We start from the raw sequence: 15,810 nt of genomic DNA, 5'->3' as shown, positions 1-15,810 counted from the left end.
GCTGGTCTCTGCATTGATTGGGGTACAATGCTGTGGGCACTCTGCAATAATTGGGGACAATGCTGTGGCACTCTGCAATAATTGGGGACAATGCTGTGGCACTCTGCAATCATTGGGGTACAATGTTGGCACTCTGCAATAATTAGGGGACAAAGTTGTGGTGCTCTGCAATAATTGGGGTACAATGCTGGCACTCTGCAATAATTGGGGGACAAAGCTGTGGCGCTCTGCAATCATTGGGGTACAATGCTGGCACTCTGCAACAATTGGGGGACAAAGCTGTGGCGCTCTGCAATCATTAGGGTACAATGCTGGCACTCTGCAATAATTGGGGGACAAAGCTGTGGCGCTCTGCAATAATTGGGGGACAATGCTGGCACTCTGCAATAATTGGGGAACAAAGCTGTGGCGCTCTGCAATAATTGGGGGACAATGCTGGCACTCTGCAATAATTGGGGGACAATGCTGGCACTCTGCAATAATTGGGGGACAAAGCTGTGGCGTTCTACAATCATTGGGGTACAATGCTGGCACTCTGCAATAATTGGGGGACAAAGCTGTGGCGCTCTGCAATAATTGGGGGACAATGCTGGCACTCTGCAATAATTGGGGGACAATGCTGGCACTCTGCAATAATTGGGGGACAAAGCTGTGGCGCTCTGCAATCATTGGGGTACAATACTGGCACTCTGCAATAATTGGGGGACAAAGCTGTGGCGCTCTGCAATAATTGGGGGACAATGCTGGCACTCTGGAATCATTGGGGTACAATGTTGTGGCGCTCTGCAATCATTGGGGGACAATGCTGGCACTCTGCAATAATTGGGGGACAATGCTGGCACTCTGCAATAATTGGGGGACAAAGCTGTGGCGCTCTGCAATCATTGGGGGACAATGCTGGCACTCTGCAATAATTGGGGGACAAAGCTGTGGCGCTCTGCAATCATTGGGGGACAATGCTGTGGCGCTCTGCAATAATTGGGGGACAATGCTGGCACTCTGCAATCATTGGGGGACAATGCTGGCACTCTGCAATAATTGGGGGACAATGCTGTGGCGCTCTGCAATCATTGGGGGACAATTCTGGCACTCTGCAATAATTGGGGGACAAAGCTGTGGCGCTCTGCAATCATTGGGGGACAATGCTGTGGCGCTCTGCAATCATTGGGGGACAAAGCTGTGGTGCTCTGCAATAATTGGGGGACAATGCTGGCACTCTGGAATCATTGGGGTACAATGCTGTGGCGCTCTGCAATCATTGGGGGACAATGCTGGCACTCTGCAATAATTGGGGGACAATGCTGGCACTCTGCAATAATTGGGGGACAAAGCTGTGGCGCTCTGCAATCATTGGGGGACAATGCTGTGGCGCTCTGCAATAATTGGGGGACAATGCTGACACTCTGCAATAATTGGAGGACAATGCTGTGGCGCTCTGCAATCATTGGGGTACAATGCTGGCACTCTGCAATAATTGGGGGACAAAGCTGTGGCGCTCTGCAATCATTGGGGGACAATGCTGTGGGGCTCTGCAATCATTGGGGGACAATGCTGTGGCACTCTGCAATCATTGGGGGACAATGCTGTGGCACTCTGCAATCATTGGGGGACAATGCTGTGGCGCTCTGCAATAATTGGGGGACAATGCTGTGGCACTCTGCAATAATTGGGGGACAATGCTGTGGCGCTCTGCAATCATTGGGGGACAATGCTGTGGCGCTCTGCAATAATTGGGGTACAATGCTGGCTCTCTGCAATCATTGGGGTACAATGCTGGCACTCTGCAATAATTGGGGTACAATGCTGTGGCGCTCTGCAATCATTGGGGTACAATGCTGGCACTCTGCAATAATTAGGGAACAAAGCTGTGGCGCTCTGCAATAATTGGGGGACAATGCTGGCACTCTGCAATAATTGGGGGACAAAGCTGTGGCGCTCTGCAATCATTGGGGTACAATGCTGGCACTCTGCAATAATTAGGGAACAAAGCTGTGGCGCTCTGCAATAATTGGGGGACAATGCTGGCACTCTGCAATAATTGGGGGACAAAGCTGTGGCGCTCTGCAATAATTGGGGGACAACGCTGGCACTCTGCAATAATTGGGGGACAAAGCTGTGGCGCTCTGCAATCATTGGGGTACAATACTGGCACTCTGCAATAATTGGGGGACAAAGCTGTGGTGCTCTGCAATAATTGGGGGACAATGCTGGCACTCTGGAATCATTGGGGTACAATGCTGTGGCGCTCTGCAATCATTGGGGGACAATGCTGGCACTCTGCAATAATTGGGGGACAATGCTGGCACTCTGCAATAATTGGGGGACAAAGCTGTGGCGCTCTGCAATCATTGGGGGACAATGCTGGCACTCTGCAATAATTGGGGGACAAAGCTGTGGCACTCTGCAATCATTGGGGGACAATGCTGTGGCGCTCTGCAATAATTGGGGGACAATGCTGGCACTCTGCAATCATTGGGGGACAATGCTGGCACTCTGCAATAATTGGGGGACAATGCTGTGGCACTCTGCAATCATTGGGGGACAATGCTGGCACTCTGCAATAATTGGGGGACAAAGCTGTGGCGCTCTGCAATCATTGGGGGACAATGCTGGCACTCTGCAATAATTGGAGGACAAAGCTGTGGCGCTCTGCAATCATTGGGGGACAATGCTGTGGCGCTCTGCAATAATTGGGGGACAATGCTGACACTCTGCAATAATTGGAGGACAATGCTGTGGCGCTCTGCAATCATTGGGGTACAATGCTGGCACTCTGCAATAATTGGGGGACAAAGCTGTGGCGCTCTGCAATCATTGGGGGACAATGCTGTGGGGCTCTGCGATCATTGGGGGACAATGCTGTGGCACTCTGCAATCATTGGGGGACAATGCTGTGGCACTCTGCAATCATTGGGGGACAATGCTGTGGCGCTCTGCAATAATTGGGGGACAATGCTGTGGCACTCTGCAATAATTGGGGGACAATGCTGTGGCGCTCTGCAATCATTGGGGGACAATGCTGTGGCGCTCTGCAATAATTGGGGTACAATGCTGGCTCTCTGCAATAATTGGGGTACAATGCTGGCACTCTGCAATAATTGGGGTACAATGCTGGCACTCTGCAATAATTGGTGTACAATGCTGTGGCGCTCTGCAATCATTGGGGTACAATGCTGGCACTCTGCAATAATTGGGGGACAATGCTGTGGCGCTCTGCAATAATTGGGGGACAATGCAGTGGCGCTCTGCAATCATTGTGGGGGCACAGCACAGTGTTTATTGCATTGAAAGGGGCATAGCACAGTGTTCATTGCATTGAAGGGGGCACAGCACAATGTTCATTGCATTGAAGGGGGCACAGCACAATGTTCATTGCATTGAAGGGGGCACGCACGCTGAACTCTGCATTGAAGGGGGCACGCAGTTGCATTGAAGGGGGCATGCACGCTAACTCTGCATTGTGGGGGCGCAGCACAGTGTTTATTGCATTGAAGGGGGCACAGCACAGTGTTTATTGCATTGAAGGGGGCACAGCACAGTGTTTATTGCATTGAAGGGGGCACAGCACATTGTTCATTGCATTGAAGGGGGCACAGCACAGTTGCATTGAAGGGGGCATGCACGCTGAACTCTGCATTGTGGGGGCACAGCACAGTGTTTATTGCATTGAAAGGGGCATAGCACAGTGTTCATTGCATTGAAGGGGGCACAGCACAATGTTCATTGCATTGAAGGGGGCACAGCACAATGTTCATTGCATTGAAGGGGGCACGCACGCTGAACTCTGCATTGAAGGGGGCACGCACGCTGGTCTCTGCATTGAAAGGGGGCATGTACACTGGTCTCTGCATTGAAAGGGAGCATGTACGCTGGTCACTGCATTGAAAGGGGGCATGTACGCTGGTCACTGCATTGAAAGGGGGCATGTACGCTGGTCACTGCATTGAAAGGGGACATGTACCATCTCCTGTACCATGAGCTGTGACATGCCTATACCATATCTGTGCCATGCCTATACCATCTCCTGTACCATCACCTGTGCCATGCCTGTACCATCACCTATGCCATGCCTATACCATCACCTGTGCCATGCCTGTACCATGACTTCAAAGTCACGCAATTTTTTACTGCGTTTTTTGACGCGAAGCAATACCTATTACATTTTTCTTTTTGCGCCCCCCCCAAAATTTTTGAGCACCAGCCGCCACTGCACAGGAAGTCAACTCCTAATATGGTCATCCCAGGAAGTTCTGAGGAGACGGGCTGTCTAAGGTGGCTCTCCATTCACCTTTTGTCAGGTGTGCTAATGACCTGACCTGTTGTCTACTAAGGGAGGTATTGACACTCAGAGTAATGTGTATTGAGGGCTCGTTAGGGAACCATTGTTCTGTGTCTGACTATAGTCTACATTGATTGCCCCCTGGGCTTCTGTCTCCTTGCATTGGTCAAAGCTATGTGACCAATCCCTGTTGACTCATTTTCAAGTCCTCATTTGCATAGCAGCCCTCCTTGCATTGGTCAAAGCTATCTGACCAATCACTGTTGACCCATTTTCAAGCCCTCATTTGCATGGGCTGGAGAGGACCTTATTGGGAACTGCAAGTACTTTACAATTGACCAATGGGAAAGCGGTTGTTGGGGGAAGGATGTTCCAATTTCTGTATAAAAGTGTGCTGTGTTCTTCCAATAAATGTTGTTCCTGTTTTACCCTCATCTCGGAGCTTTGTCTCGTTCTTGGGGGGATTCACTGTATGCTGTTGGAGACTGAGTGTAAGCTGATGTATGCTTTTCCTGTTCGTCTGCTAGCAGCTATTCGTGAGGTTCCAGGTTGGAGTGCTATTTTGTATCCAGTTCGGGAGTTTGGTGTCCTGCAAGTAGCTGTGCCTGTCTCTCAGAAAGGGGCATATCGCCTAAACGGATTTTAACCCCTTGTCTGCTGAAACGGTCTGTTACAGGTGTCTCAAACAGCACTTAGGCAGCACTCCAAGAGAGAAGCAAACTCTGCTAAGTCCCGGTTCACATATGCGTGATGGCATTGCATGTGATTCGGAGCGCACTGCTCTAAAAATCACATGAGATATCTGTGTGATGCACATTCAGCCATAAATATTGTATGGCTGAATTCTCATCGCATTCGGACACAACTCGCACAGGACCCTTTTTTGGGTCCGCACCAGAATTGGATCCCATGTTGGTTCACACCTATGCGATCCGATTAATGTCCAAACTGGCAGTTGGCACTGCAATATGTAAACTGATCTGGGGGTGTTAACTGTGTATTGATACCCCTGAGGATTTGCATATGGCAGTGTAAACTGCCTGCAAGTTGAATGCGATGCGGGAACCCGCAGTGAATTTGCAGGGTTACCGCATCGCATATATGTGAACCGGCACTAAAAGGGAAACAAACAGAAGGCACCTCTAAGTGCAGAAAACAAAAGACTTTAATTGCCAAAGGATAAAAATACACTTACTAGCATTTGAATATAGCAAGGCTCATCATATGGATGTGACAGGGAGTCCAGAGGCAGGTGCTCCCAGGGGTGGTCCAGTGTGCAGCTTGATGGCATGGATCCCAACCAACCAGCAGAGGAAGGCTGCAGTAGAGAGGACCAGGAAGGACGACCGCGCTGCTGGGACAAGCATGGAATGCAGAACCCGAATGTGACATCAGCAGAAGGCGCCCAGGGCCCGAGTGGAAGGCAGGTGCCAGGAGGTGACCTAGTCCTTCCTGAACCTCTCTCCTGAGGCCCCCCTCTGCTGGTCGATTGGGATCCATGCCATCAAGCTGCACACTGGACCCTCTCCTGAGGCCCCCCTCTGCTGGTCAATTGGGATCCATGCCATCAAGCTGCACACTGGACTAGGCATGTGACGATATCAGATTTCCATGCTGCGATTAATTGATTAGGGTTTTGTCACGGTATACGGTATTATCACGGTATTCAATTATTAAACTTAAATTATTACATTTCTACCTCACTTCAATTTCATTGCTGAATTTAGGGACTTTGGTTCACCTTTGCACATAATTATATAGTCAGTCAGTACAGACTCTGTGAACCAAGCCTAAAATAAGCCATCAAGCAGTGTCTGGCCTGCCTGGTGATGACTGGTCCTGGCGCTCTGATCCGATGGCCTGGTCATTAGGGGCTAAATCCTTGCGGCCCAGAAGTGGTTAAACCTGCAGGAGGACCGGTGTTTTTATTTGTAAATTACTTTTCACATGCTTTATGCCTAGTTCACATGTATGCGGGTTGGCGGTTCACATGTATGCGGGTTGGCGGTTCACATGTATGCGGGTTGGCGGTTCACATGTATGCGGGTTGGCGGCCCACATTTGCACAGGCATAGCAGCCCATTGATTTGAATGGGCTGCTATGCCCTCATTTTACGCAGAAAAAAAGCTGCATGCAGCATTTTAAAAAAATGCAGTGGCCTTTAAATCCATCCTACTTCTGCACCATGCGACTTACCTGCAGTTCCTGCTCTGGCAAGCTTTCTGCATTTTTAAATACATGGGCCCAGCATTTAAAAACACAGTTTGTGTGTGCAGGAACTGCAAGTAAGTCGCATGGTGCAAAAGCAGGATGGGGTTCACGGCCACTGGATTTTTTTAAATTCTGCATGCGGCTTTTTTCACCTGAAAACGCAGGCATAGCAGCCCAACCCCATTCAAATCAATGGGCTGCTATCCCTATCCCTGTGCAAATATGGGCCGCCAACCCACATACATGTGAACCGCTAACCCGCATACATGTGAATCAGGCCTAAAGCAATAGTAAAGTAATTTACAAATAAAAACACTGCTCCTCCTGCAGGTTTAACCACTTCTGGGCCGCAAGGATTTGCCCCCTTAACCGGTTGCCGACCGCCGCACGACTATATACTGCGGCGGTCAGCCCCGGCCAGGCAGAGTGACGTATCGGTACGTCACTCGCCTGTCACTGACTTGCGAGCCTATAGCGAGCGGGCGCGCGCCCGCCGAGGCGCGCGCCCGCCGCGGCTCGTTCAGAGGCAAGTCAGTGCGTGTGACCGGCGGACTCGATGTCCGCCGGCCACACTACGATCGCTCCTGTGAAGGGAGAAAGACAGAGCAGCTTGTGTAAACAAGCTGCCTGTCAGTTCTCCCTGTGTAAAAGTAAAGATCTGACCGTTCTACTATGTAGAACGGTTGATCTTTGCTTTTACACCAATAGCAATGTCCCTACACAGTAGAAAGCACGCCCCTAGGACACACTTAACCCCTCCCTTCCCAATAAAGTTAACCCCTTCCCTGCCAGTGTCATTTTTGCAGTAACAGTGCATATGTATAGCACTGATTACTGCAGTAATGTCACTGGTAACCCCAAAAGTGTCAAAAATGTCAGTCAAGGGTCCGATCTGTCCGCCGCAATGTCGCAGTACCGAAAAAAAAATCGCAGATCGCCGCCATTACGCGTTAAAAAAAAAAACACCAAAAATGACAAAAATCTTTCTCTTTGTTAGTAAACGCGATAACTTTTGCGCAAACCAATCAAAATACGCTTTTTGCGATTTTTTTTACCAAACATAGGTAGCATAAAACAAATTGGCCGAAAAATGTTAAAAAATTTTGATTTTTACTTTTTTTTTTGGGGAATTTCATATAAAAAAATGTGAAAAATATTGTTATTTTTGCAAAATTTACGCTCTTTTTTTGTTTATAGCGCGTGATCAAAAAATCGCACAGGTGATCAAATACCACCAAAAGAAAGCTCTGTTTGTGGGAAAAAAAGGACGTCAAATTCGTTTAGGTACAGCGTCGCACGACCGCGCAATTGTCCGTTAAAGTCACGCAGTAAAAAATCGCAAAAAAACCCCTGGTCCTTTAGCAGCCAAATCCTCCGGGGCTTAAGTGGTTAATGACCAGGCCATCGGATCGGAGCGCCAGGACCAGTCATCACCAGGTAGGCCAGACACTGCTTGATGGCTATATACTAATGTAACGTGGGCTGCTTGTCCTGTGCATCTATATATATATATATGCTGCTATGCCCGTGTATGTATTTCTATCTATCTATCCATCTATCTGTATATCTATCTCTCCATCTATCTGTATATCTATCTCTCCATCTATCTGTATATCTATCTGTATATCTATCTCTCCATCTATCTGTATATCTATCTCTCCATCTATCTGTATATCTATCTCTCCATCTATCTTTATATCTATCTCTCCATCTATCTTTATATCTATCTCTCCATCTATCTGTATATCTATCTCTCCATCTATCTGTATATCTATCTCTCCATCTATCTTTATATCTATCTCTCCATCTATCTGTATATCTATCTCTCCATCTATCTGTATATCTATCTGTATATCTATCTGTATATCTATCTCTCCATCTATCTGTATATCTATCTGTATATCTATCTGTATATCTATCTCTCCATCTATCTGTATATCTATTTCTCCATCTATCTGTATATCTATCTCTCCATCTATCTGTATATCTATTTCTCCATCTATCTGTATATCTATCTCTCCATCTATCTGTATATCTATCTGTATATCTATCTGTATATCTATTTCTCCATCTATCTGTATATCTATCTCTCCATCTATCTATCTAGTGCAGTGGCGGAGCTAGACTTTTAAAACGGGGGTGGCAAAAGGGTGGCAAGTTATTATTTTGGGGGGTCAATATACAAAGTGTTCAATGTTTTATAGCAGAAAGTAAAAAGGATTTGTCGCTAATTTTATGTTTATAGCGCAAAATATAAAAATTGCAGAGGTGATCAAATAAAACCAAAAGAAATCTCTATTTGTGGGAAAAAAATACATCAGTTGTATTTGGGTACAGCGTTGCACAACCTCACAATTGTCAGTTAAAGCAATGCAGTGCCGTATCGCAGAAAATGGTCTGGTCATTAAGGGGGAGCTGAAGAAGCTAAAGGGCCAGTTTTTTCAGATGATTTTGCTCATTTAAGACTTTTTTCTGAGCGGTCAGGGGATGGTAAAAACAGGCAACTAGAAGTCTAGATCACAACTGGAACCCCTCTACATGTGCCACAGCCACGATGGTTTATGTTAAACCTATGTGAAATTTGGCTATCCAGGTCAATGGGGCCATGCCACAACCATAAGCCAAACACTTGGCTTGCTGTTGTGGCTTATTAGCCCCATAAAAAATCTGCCACTCTGCTAAAAAAAAAAAAAAAAAAAAAAAAAGCAGGATTTAGGAGAATTATTATAAATAATTTTGCCCCCTTTAATAAATCATTGTAATGCCACCCATATTCCTGTCCTTTTAAACAGGGTTACTGACAGTAAGCTGACACTAATGCTGCACAGGTGTTAGGGGACTTTCACTCTGGTAAAAGGGCCAGAATATGGGTGACATTACAATGATGTTGTTAAAGGGGGAAACATTTATGGTAAGGAGCATAGACTGTACAGGAACAGGGCAGCCTGGGCAGGCGCTTCTACTACTTGGGCAAAACCGTCCCTCACCTCAGTCACTGCAGGCTGCCCAGGAACTCCTTCCAGAGCTGATCCATCCCACACCAAGACAGGAAGACCGCAGGAATCAGGATGAAGATTTAAGGCATGTGATTGACAGACAGCGCTTCTGATGCACCCATTGGCTGTGTAAGTAGCAGGAGGCGGTGCAGCCTTCAAGATTTAGGCTGCACCGACTCCTGCTGCCTCCCCAGCCAATGGGTATTTGAGGTTCTCTCCTTAGTCCCTCCCTCATGACATCACCCAGAAGTGGGAGCACACAAAGTAAGATACAGGACGATTGTCCGGTCTTCCTGTCTTGGTATGGGATGGATCGGCGCTCCCCTGTGATTACTCCGCTCCTCCTCCCTCCCTCTGCCTACCAGCTCTCCATCCGCCTCCCTCCGCAGCTCCCGTATGGTGATCCCCTGTGATTCCTCCACTGCCATGCACCCGCCCAGGATCGGGTGGCACCAGGGGTGGCAAGGACTTCGTCTGGGGTGGCAATTGCTACCCCAGCTAACCCTCTGGCTCCGCCCCTGATCTAGTGACAGTGTATGGTAAAAGTACTTGCAGAAGGCACTGTGTCTCTCACTGTGTCTCTCTGAGCCCGGGAAGGAAACATGTGGGTGTGTGCTGAGTGGGAGCCGTCTGATTGGTTACAGGGAGGAGCTAAGTCTCTCACTCTAGGATCATATTACCAGAGCTGTTTTCTATTGAGTGAGAGAACTGCTGAATGAGGAATGAGTCATCCAAATGTATCAATTCACAAGTCAGACTGAGGAGCAGAGAAACTCAGTATTTTAAAAATGCCACAATAACAATACCGTGGGTATGCAATACCGCAATATATCGAATTACCGAAAACCGGCATATGTCTACACTGGACCCTCTCCTGAGGCCCCCCTCTGCTGGTCGATTGGGATCCATGCCATCAAGCTGCACACTGGACCACCTGCCGCATGACTCCCTTTAACTCCATATGATGATTTGTGATATTTTAATGCTTGTAAGTGCATTTTTATCTTTTGGCAATTCAAGTATTTTGTTTTCTGCACTTAGAGGTGCCTTCTGTTTGTTTTCTTCAATCCATGCTATACAGCATGGATGGACAAATCTTCTGCTGCAGCTATTGTATACTGACAAGTGCCAGTGACTACCTGAATACAGAATACCTGAACAGCAGCCGCATGCTGCTTGGCCTACAATTTTCTGTGTAGCCAATGGGGCCACCCACAGAGCAAATTTCATCTAGTTCATTAAGAACTCGCAAACTCATATAGTGTTCGGCCAGCTTACCAGGAAATCTGCCACGTCGGACATGTGGTCACCAAATACAGAAAGGCCTTGAAGCTGCTTATGACAACACCCTACTATTTCAATATTATTAACAAACAAATTAAACATCCATAATTTTTTGAGTTGTTTTGTGATTATTTTTAAGAAATTTATGTTTTCTTCTGCATAATTGCAGTAACGTTCCGGTGTTTGTTAAAAAGTTTAGCAAATATGTATTGTTATGTTTTTCAGTTTAAAAAGTGAGCAAAGTTTGTAATGTAGTGCAGATGTGTATTTATGTCAGTGGTGGAGTGGAGTGGAGACTTTTTACTGGTGGTAAAATAACAGTGTATATATTCCACAGTATATAGAAAACCCTAAAGAACATCACACCTGATACATTGTATGTGTAGCTATGTCAAGCTGGCATGTGGAAATGATTAAATGATGTATGAAACATGTGTACAATGTAACAAGTCAATGATCTAACAAACATATAATGTAACAAGTCAATGATCTAACAAACATATACAATGTAATAAGTCAATGATCTAACAAACATATAATGTAACAAGTCAATGATCTAACAAACATATACAATGTAATAAGTCAATGATCTAACAAACATATACAATGTAATAAGTCAATGATCTAACAAACATATACAACGTAATAAGTCAATGATCTAACAAACATATATAATGTAACAAGTCAATGATCTAACAAACATATACAACGTAATAAGTCAATGATCTAACAAACATACAGTGGGTACGAAAAGTATTCAGACCCCCTTCAATTTTTCACTCTTTGTTATATTGCAGCCATTTGCTAAAATCATTTAAGTTCATTCTTCTTCCTCATGAATGTACACATAGCACCCCATATTGACGGAAAAACACAGAATTGTTGACATTGTTGCAAATTTATTAAAAAAGAAAAACTGAAATATCACATGGTCCTAAGTATTCAGACCCTTTGCTGTGACACTCATATATTTAACTCAGGTGCTTTCCATTTCTTCTGATCATCCTTGAGATGGTTCTACACCTTCATTTGAGTCCAGCTGTGTTTGATTATACTGATTGGACTTGATTAGGAAAGCCACACACCTGTCTATATAAGACCTTCCAGATCACAATGCATGTCAGAGCAAATGAGAATCATGAGGTCAAAGGAACTGCCTGAAGAGCTCAGAGACAGAATTGTGGCAAGGAACAGATCTGGCCAAGGTTACAAAAAGATTTCTGCTGCACTTAAGGTTCCTAAGAGCACAGTGGCCTCCATAATCCTCAAATGGAAGATGTTTGGGACGACCAGAACCCTTCCTAGAGCTGGCCGTTCCGGCCAAACTGAGCTATCGGGGGAGAAGAGCCTTGGTGAGAGAGGTAAAGAAGAACCAAAAGATCACTGTGGCTGAGCTCCAGAGATGCATTTAGGAGATGGGAGAAAGTTGTAGAAAGTCAACCATCACTGCAGCCCTCCACCAGTCGGGGCTTTATGGCAGAGTGGCCCGATGGAAGCCTCTGCTCAGTGTAAGACACATGAAAGCCCGCATGGAGTTTGCTAAAAAAACACCTGAAGGACTCCAAGATGGTGAGAAATAAGATTCTCTGGTCTGATGAGACCAAAATAGAACTTTTTAGCCTTAATTCTAAGCGGTATGTGTGGAGAAAACAGGCACTGCTCATCACCTGTCCAATACAGTCCCAACAGTGAAGCATGGTGGTGGCAGCATCATGCTGTGGGGGTGTTTTTCAGCTGCAGGGACAGGACGACTGGTTGCAATCGAGGGAAAGATGAATGCGGCCAAGTACAGGGATATCCTGGACAAAAACCTTCTCCAGAGTGCTCTGGACCTCAGACTGGGCCGAAGGTTTACCTTCCAACAAGACAATGACCCTAAGCACACAGCTAAAATAACGAAGGAGTGGCTTCACAACAACTCCGTGACTGTTCTTGAATGGCCCAGCCAGAGCCCTGACTTAAACCCAATTGAGCATCTCTGGAGAGACCTAAAAATGGCTGTCCACCAACGTTTACCATCCAACCTGACAGAACTGGAGAGGATCTGCAAGGAGGAATGGCAGAGGATCCCCAAATCCAGGTGTGAAAGACTTGTTGCATCTTTCCCAAAAAGACTCCTGGCTGTATTAGATCAAAAGGGGGCTTCTACTAAATACTGAGCAAAGGGTCTGAATACTTAGGACCATGTGATATTTCAGTTTTTCTTTTTTAATAAATCTGCAACAATGTCAACAATTCTGTGTTTTTATGTCAGTATGGGGTGCTATGTGTACATTCATGAGGAAGAAGAATGAACCTAAATGATTTTAGCAAATGGCTGCAATATAACAAAGAGTGAAAAATGTAAGGGGGTCTGAATACTTTCCGTACCCACTGTACATGGTGATCATATCCCCCCCTTATGTATTTATACATGGTGATCATATCCCCCCTTATGTATTTACACATGGTGATCATATCCCCCCTTATGTATTTACACATGTGATCATATCCCCCTTTATGTATTATACATGGAGCTCATATTCCCCTTATGTATTTACACATGGTGATCATATCCTCCCTTATGTATTTATACATGGTGATCATATCCCCCTTATGTATTTATACATGTGATCATATCCCCCTTATGTATTTATACATGGTGATCATATCCCCCCTTATGTATTTATACATGGTGATCATATCCCACCTTATGTATTATGCATGGAGATCATATCCCCCCTTATGTATTATACATGGAGATCATATCCCCCCTTATGTATTTATACATGGAGATCATATCCCCCTTATGTATTTATACATGGAGATCATATCCCCCCTTATGTATTATACATGGTGATCATATCCCCCCTTATGTATTTATACACGGTGATCATATCCCCCCTTATGTATTTATACACGGTGATCATATCCCCCCTTATGTATTTATACATGGAGATCATATCCCCCTTATGTATTTATACATGGAGATAATATCCCCCCCCCCTTATGTATTTATACATGGTGATCATATCCCCCTTATGTATTTATACATGGAGATCATATCCCCCCTTAATCTCCTCTTCTCAAGAGAGAATAAATTCAGTTCCTCTAATCTCTAATAGCTGAGCTCCTCCATGCCTCTTATCAGTTTGGTTGCCCTTCTCTGCACTTTCTCCAGTTCCCCGATATCCTTTTTGAGAACTGGAGCCCAAAACTGAACTGCATATTCCAGATGAGGTCTTACTAATGATTTGTACAGATGATATCTCTCTCTCTGGAGTCCATGCCTCTGTTAATACGGACTTTGCTTGCTTTGGAAACTGCAGCATGGCATTGCATGCTATTGTAATAAACAAGAGTAAATTGCTCTAGGACATAAATATATTAAAAATATTAAAAGAAAATAAAATATAAGAAGAGTCCATGAAGGGCAAATGAGCAGCAGACACAATGTCCTCTTGGTGAAGGATAATCAGGAATTCAAATTAAGTTAGCCGCACTCAGCGGAGATACAAAGTTCCAAACCGATCCCCCAGTGAAGATAAAAACAAACTCGTGCTGTCAGTATATCCACCACCAGGAAGGTATAAACATACAGCCTCTTACCAGATGGTCTAAAGAAAACAGCGTTCAATCAGGGTAAACCAAAATAAGCAGGCATCTGTCACAGACCAACAGGCGAATCCAACCAGGTAGCCTAGATATCAATCATATAAAAGTGTCTGTCCAGGGGAATGGACCCAACATATAGAGTAGTTCCTCGTAATAAGAATGAAATAACAATATCATTGCGCAGACATCCTTAAAAGGGCTTTATTATACATATAATGAAACTCTGCACACAGGGTACTCACATTACATCCAAAGATAAAAGGCATATGACGCCCCCTGATGATGTCAAGTGTGACGAAACATGTTGGGAGGAGCCTAACCACATGATGCTGGTATGCTGTTGAAGGTCGGCCATATTTTTGGATGAGAAACAGACACACGCTGTTTTTATTATATGTAGGGATGCACCGAAATGAAAATTCTGGGCCGAAACCGAAAATGCAGGATGCCCTTGGCCGAAAACCGAAAATGACTTTTTCCCCCCAAAAAATGTAAAATAGATAGAAGAGGGGTATACACCAAAAACAGGCAGCGACGTACACCTGTTGCTGCCACCCTGTCACAGTATATGTACTGTGATGGGTTGGCAAGAGGTTAATTTAATTACCAATGGTATTTGTATTATGCAGCATGAGGGGGTTAATGTATTAGTGACCGACCAGTGGCAGTTCATTAACCCCTTTGTGCTGCATTAGTGCAACCAGTATCAGTGCAACCAGTGTTAATTATCACTGATACTGGTTGCACTAATGCAGCACAAAGGGGTTAATTAACTGCCACTGGTCGGTCACTTATAGATGAGTGACCAGCAGTGACAATACATTAACCCCTCATGCTTCATAATACAAATACCATTGGTAAGCTGCCTCAGCTCTCCCCCATCCCCCCCCACTGCCTCAGCGTCCCCCTCGGCAGTACACCCTCCCACCCTCTGGCTCAGCGTCCCTCCTCGGGTGTCCTGCATTCAAAAGAAGCGCCTCTGGCCGGCGGCCCGCCTCCCGGTGATGTCACTACTACGATCTGTGTATGAATGATGTGACACACCGGTGCGGGCGGGCGGGGCGAGCGGCCGCTAATAGATATAACTATGTGATCCTTCCCTGTCAGCGGGACTGTGTGTGAATGAGAACTGACCTGACACCGGGCAGGGGGAGCGGCCGCTAATAGCTGTAACTATGTGGGCCTTCACTTCCCTGTCAGCGGAGATACATGCCTGATAGGGAAGTGAAGGCTCACATGGTTACAGCTATTAGCGGCCGCTCCCCCCGCCCGGTATGTCCCTTCATTCATACAAAGATCGTAGTAGTAGGGACATCATTGAGAGGCGGGCGGCCAGCCAGAGGCGGGACTTTTAAAACCTGCGCTGTGCCCTCCTCCTTCCTCACGGCGGCCATATTAATTTCGGCAATGATAACCCATTATCGGCCGAAATGGGATAGGCTCAA

At 45.8% G+C, this 15,810-nt stretch overlaps 1 protein-coding gene across 1 annotated transcript in view; it reads right to left on the bottom strand.

Moving 5' to 3' along the window:
• The window catches only part of NUMA1 (nuclear mitotic apparatus protein 1), a gene marked incomplete at its 5' end in the record, with an annotated part of 135,223 nt that extends 124,434 nt beyond the window's left edge, over nucleotides 1-10,789 (bottom strand). Inside the window, 1 exon segment of the mRNA XM_082248294.1 lies at nucleotides 10,766-10,789. Within this exon segment, the coding sequence (XP_082104420.1) occupies nucleotides 10,766-10,789 (24 nt within the window).
• Between the last annotated feature and the right edge of the window lie 5,021 nt (nucleotides 10,790-15,810).

This window comes from Pelophylax lessonae (genome assembly GCF_965119305.1).
Source record: "Pelophylax lessonae genome assembly, chromosome: 2".
NCBI lineage: Eukaryota > Metazoa > Chordata > Amphibia > Anura > Ranidae > Pelophylax > Pelophylax lessonae.
Note: the sequence above shows the minus strand (reverse complement) of the source record. Positions and strands in the feature narration are given on the sequence as shown.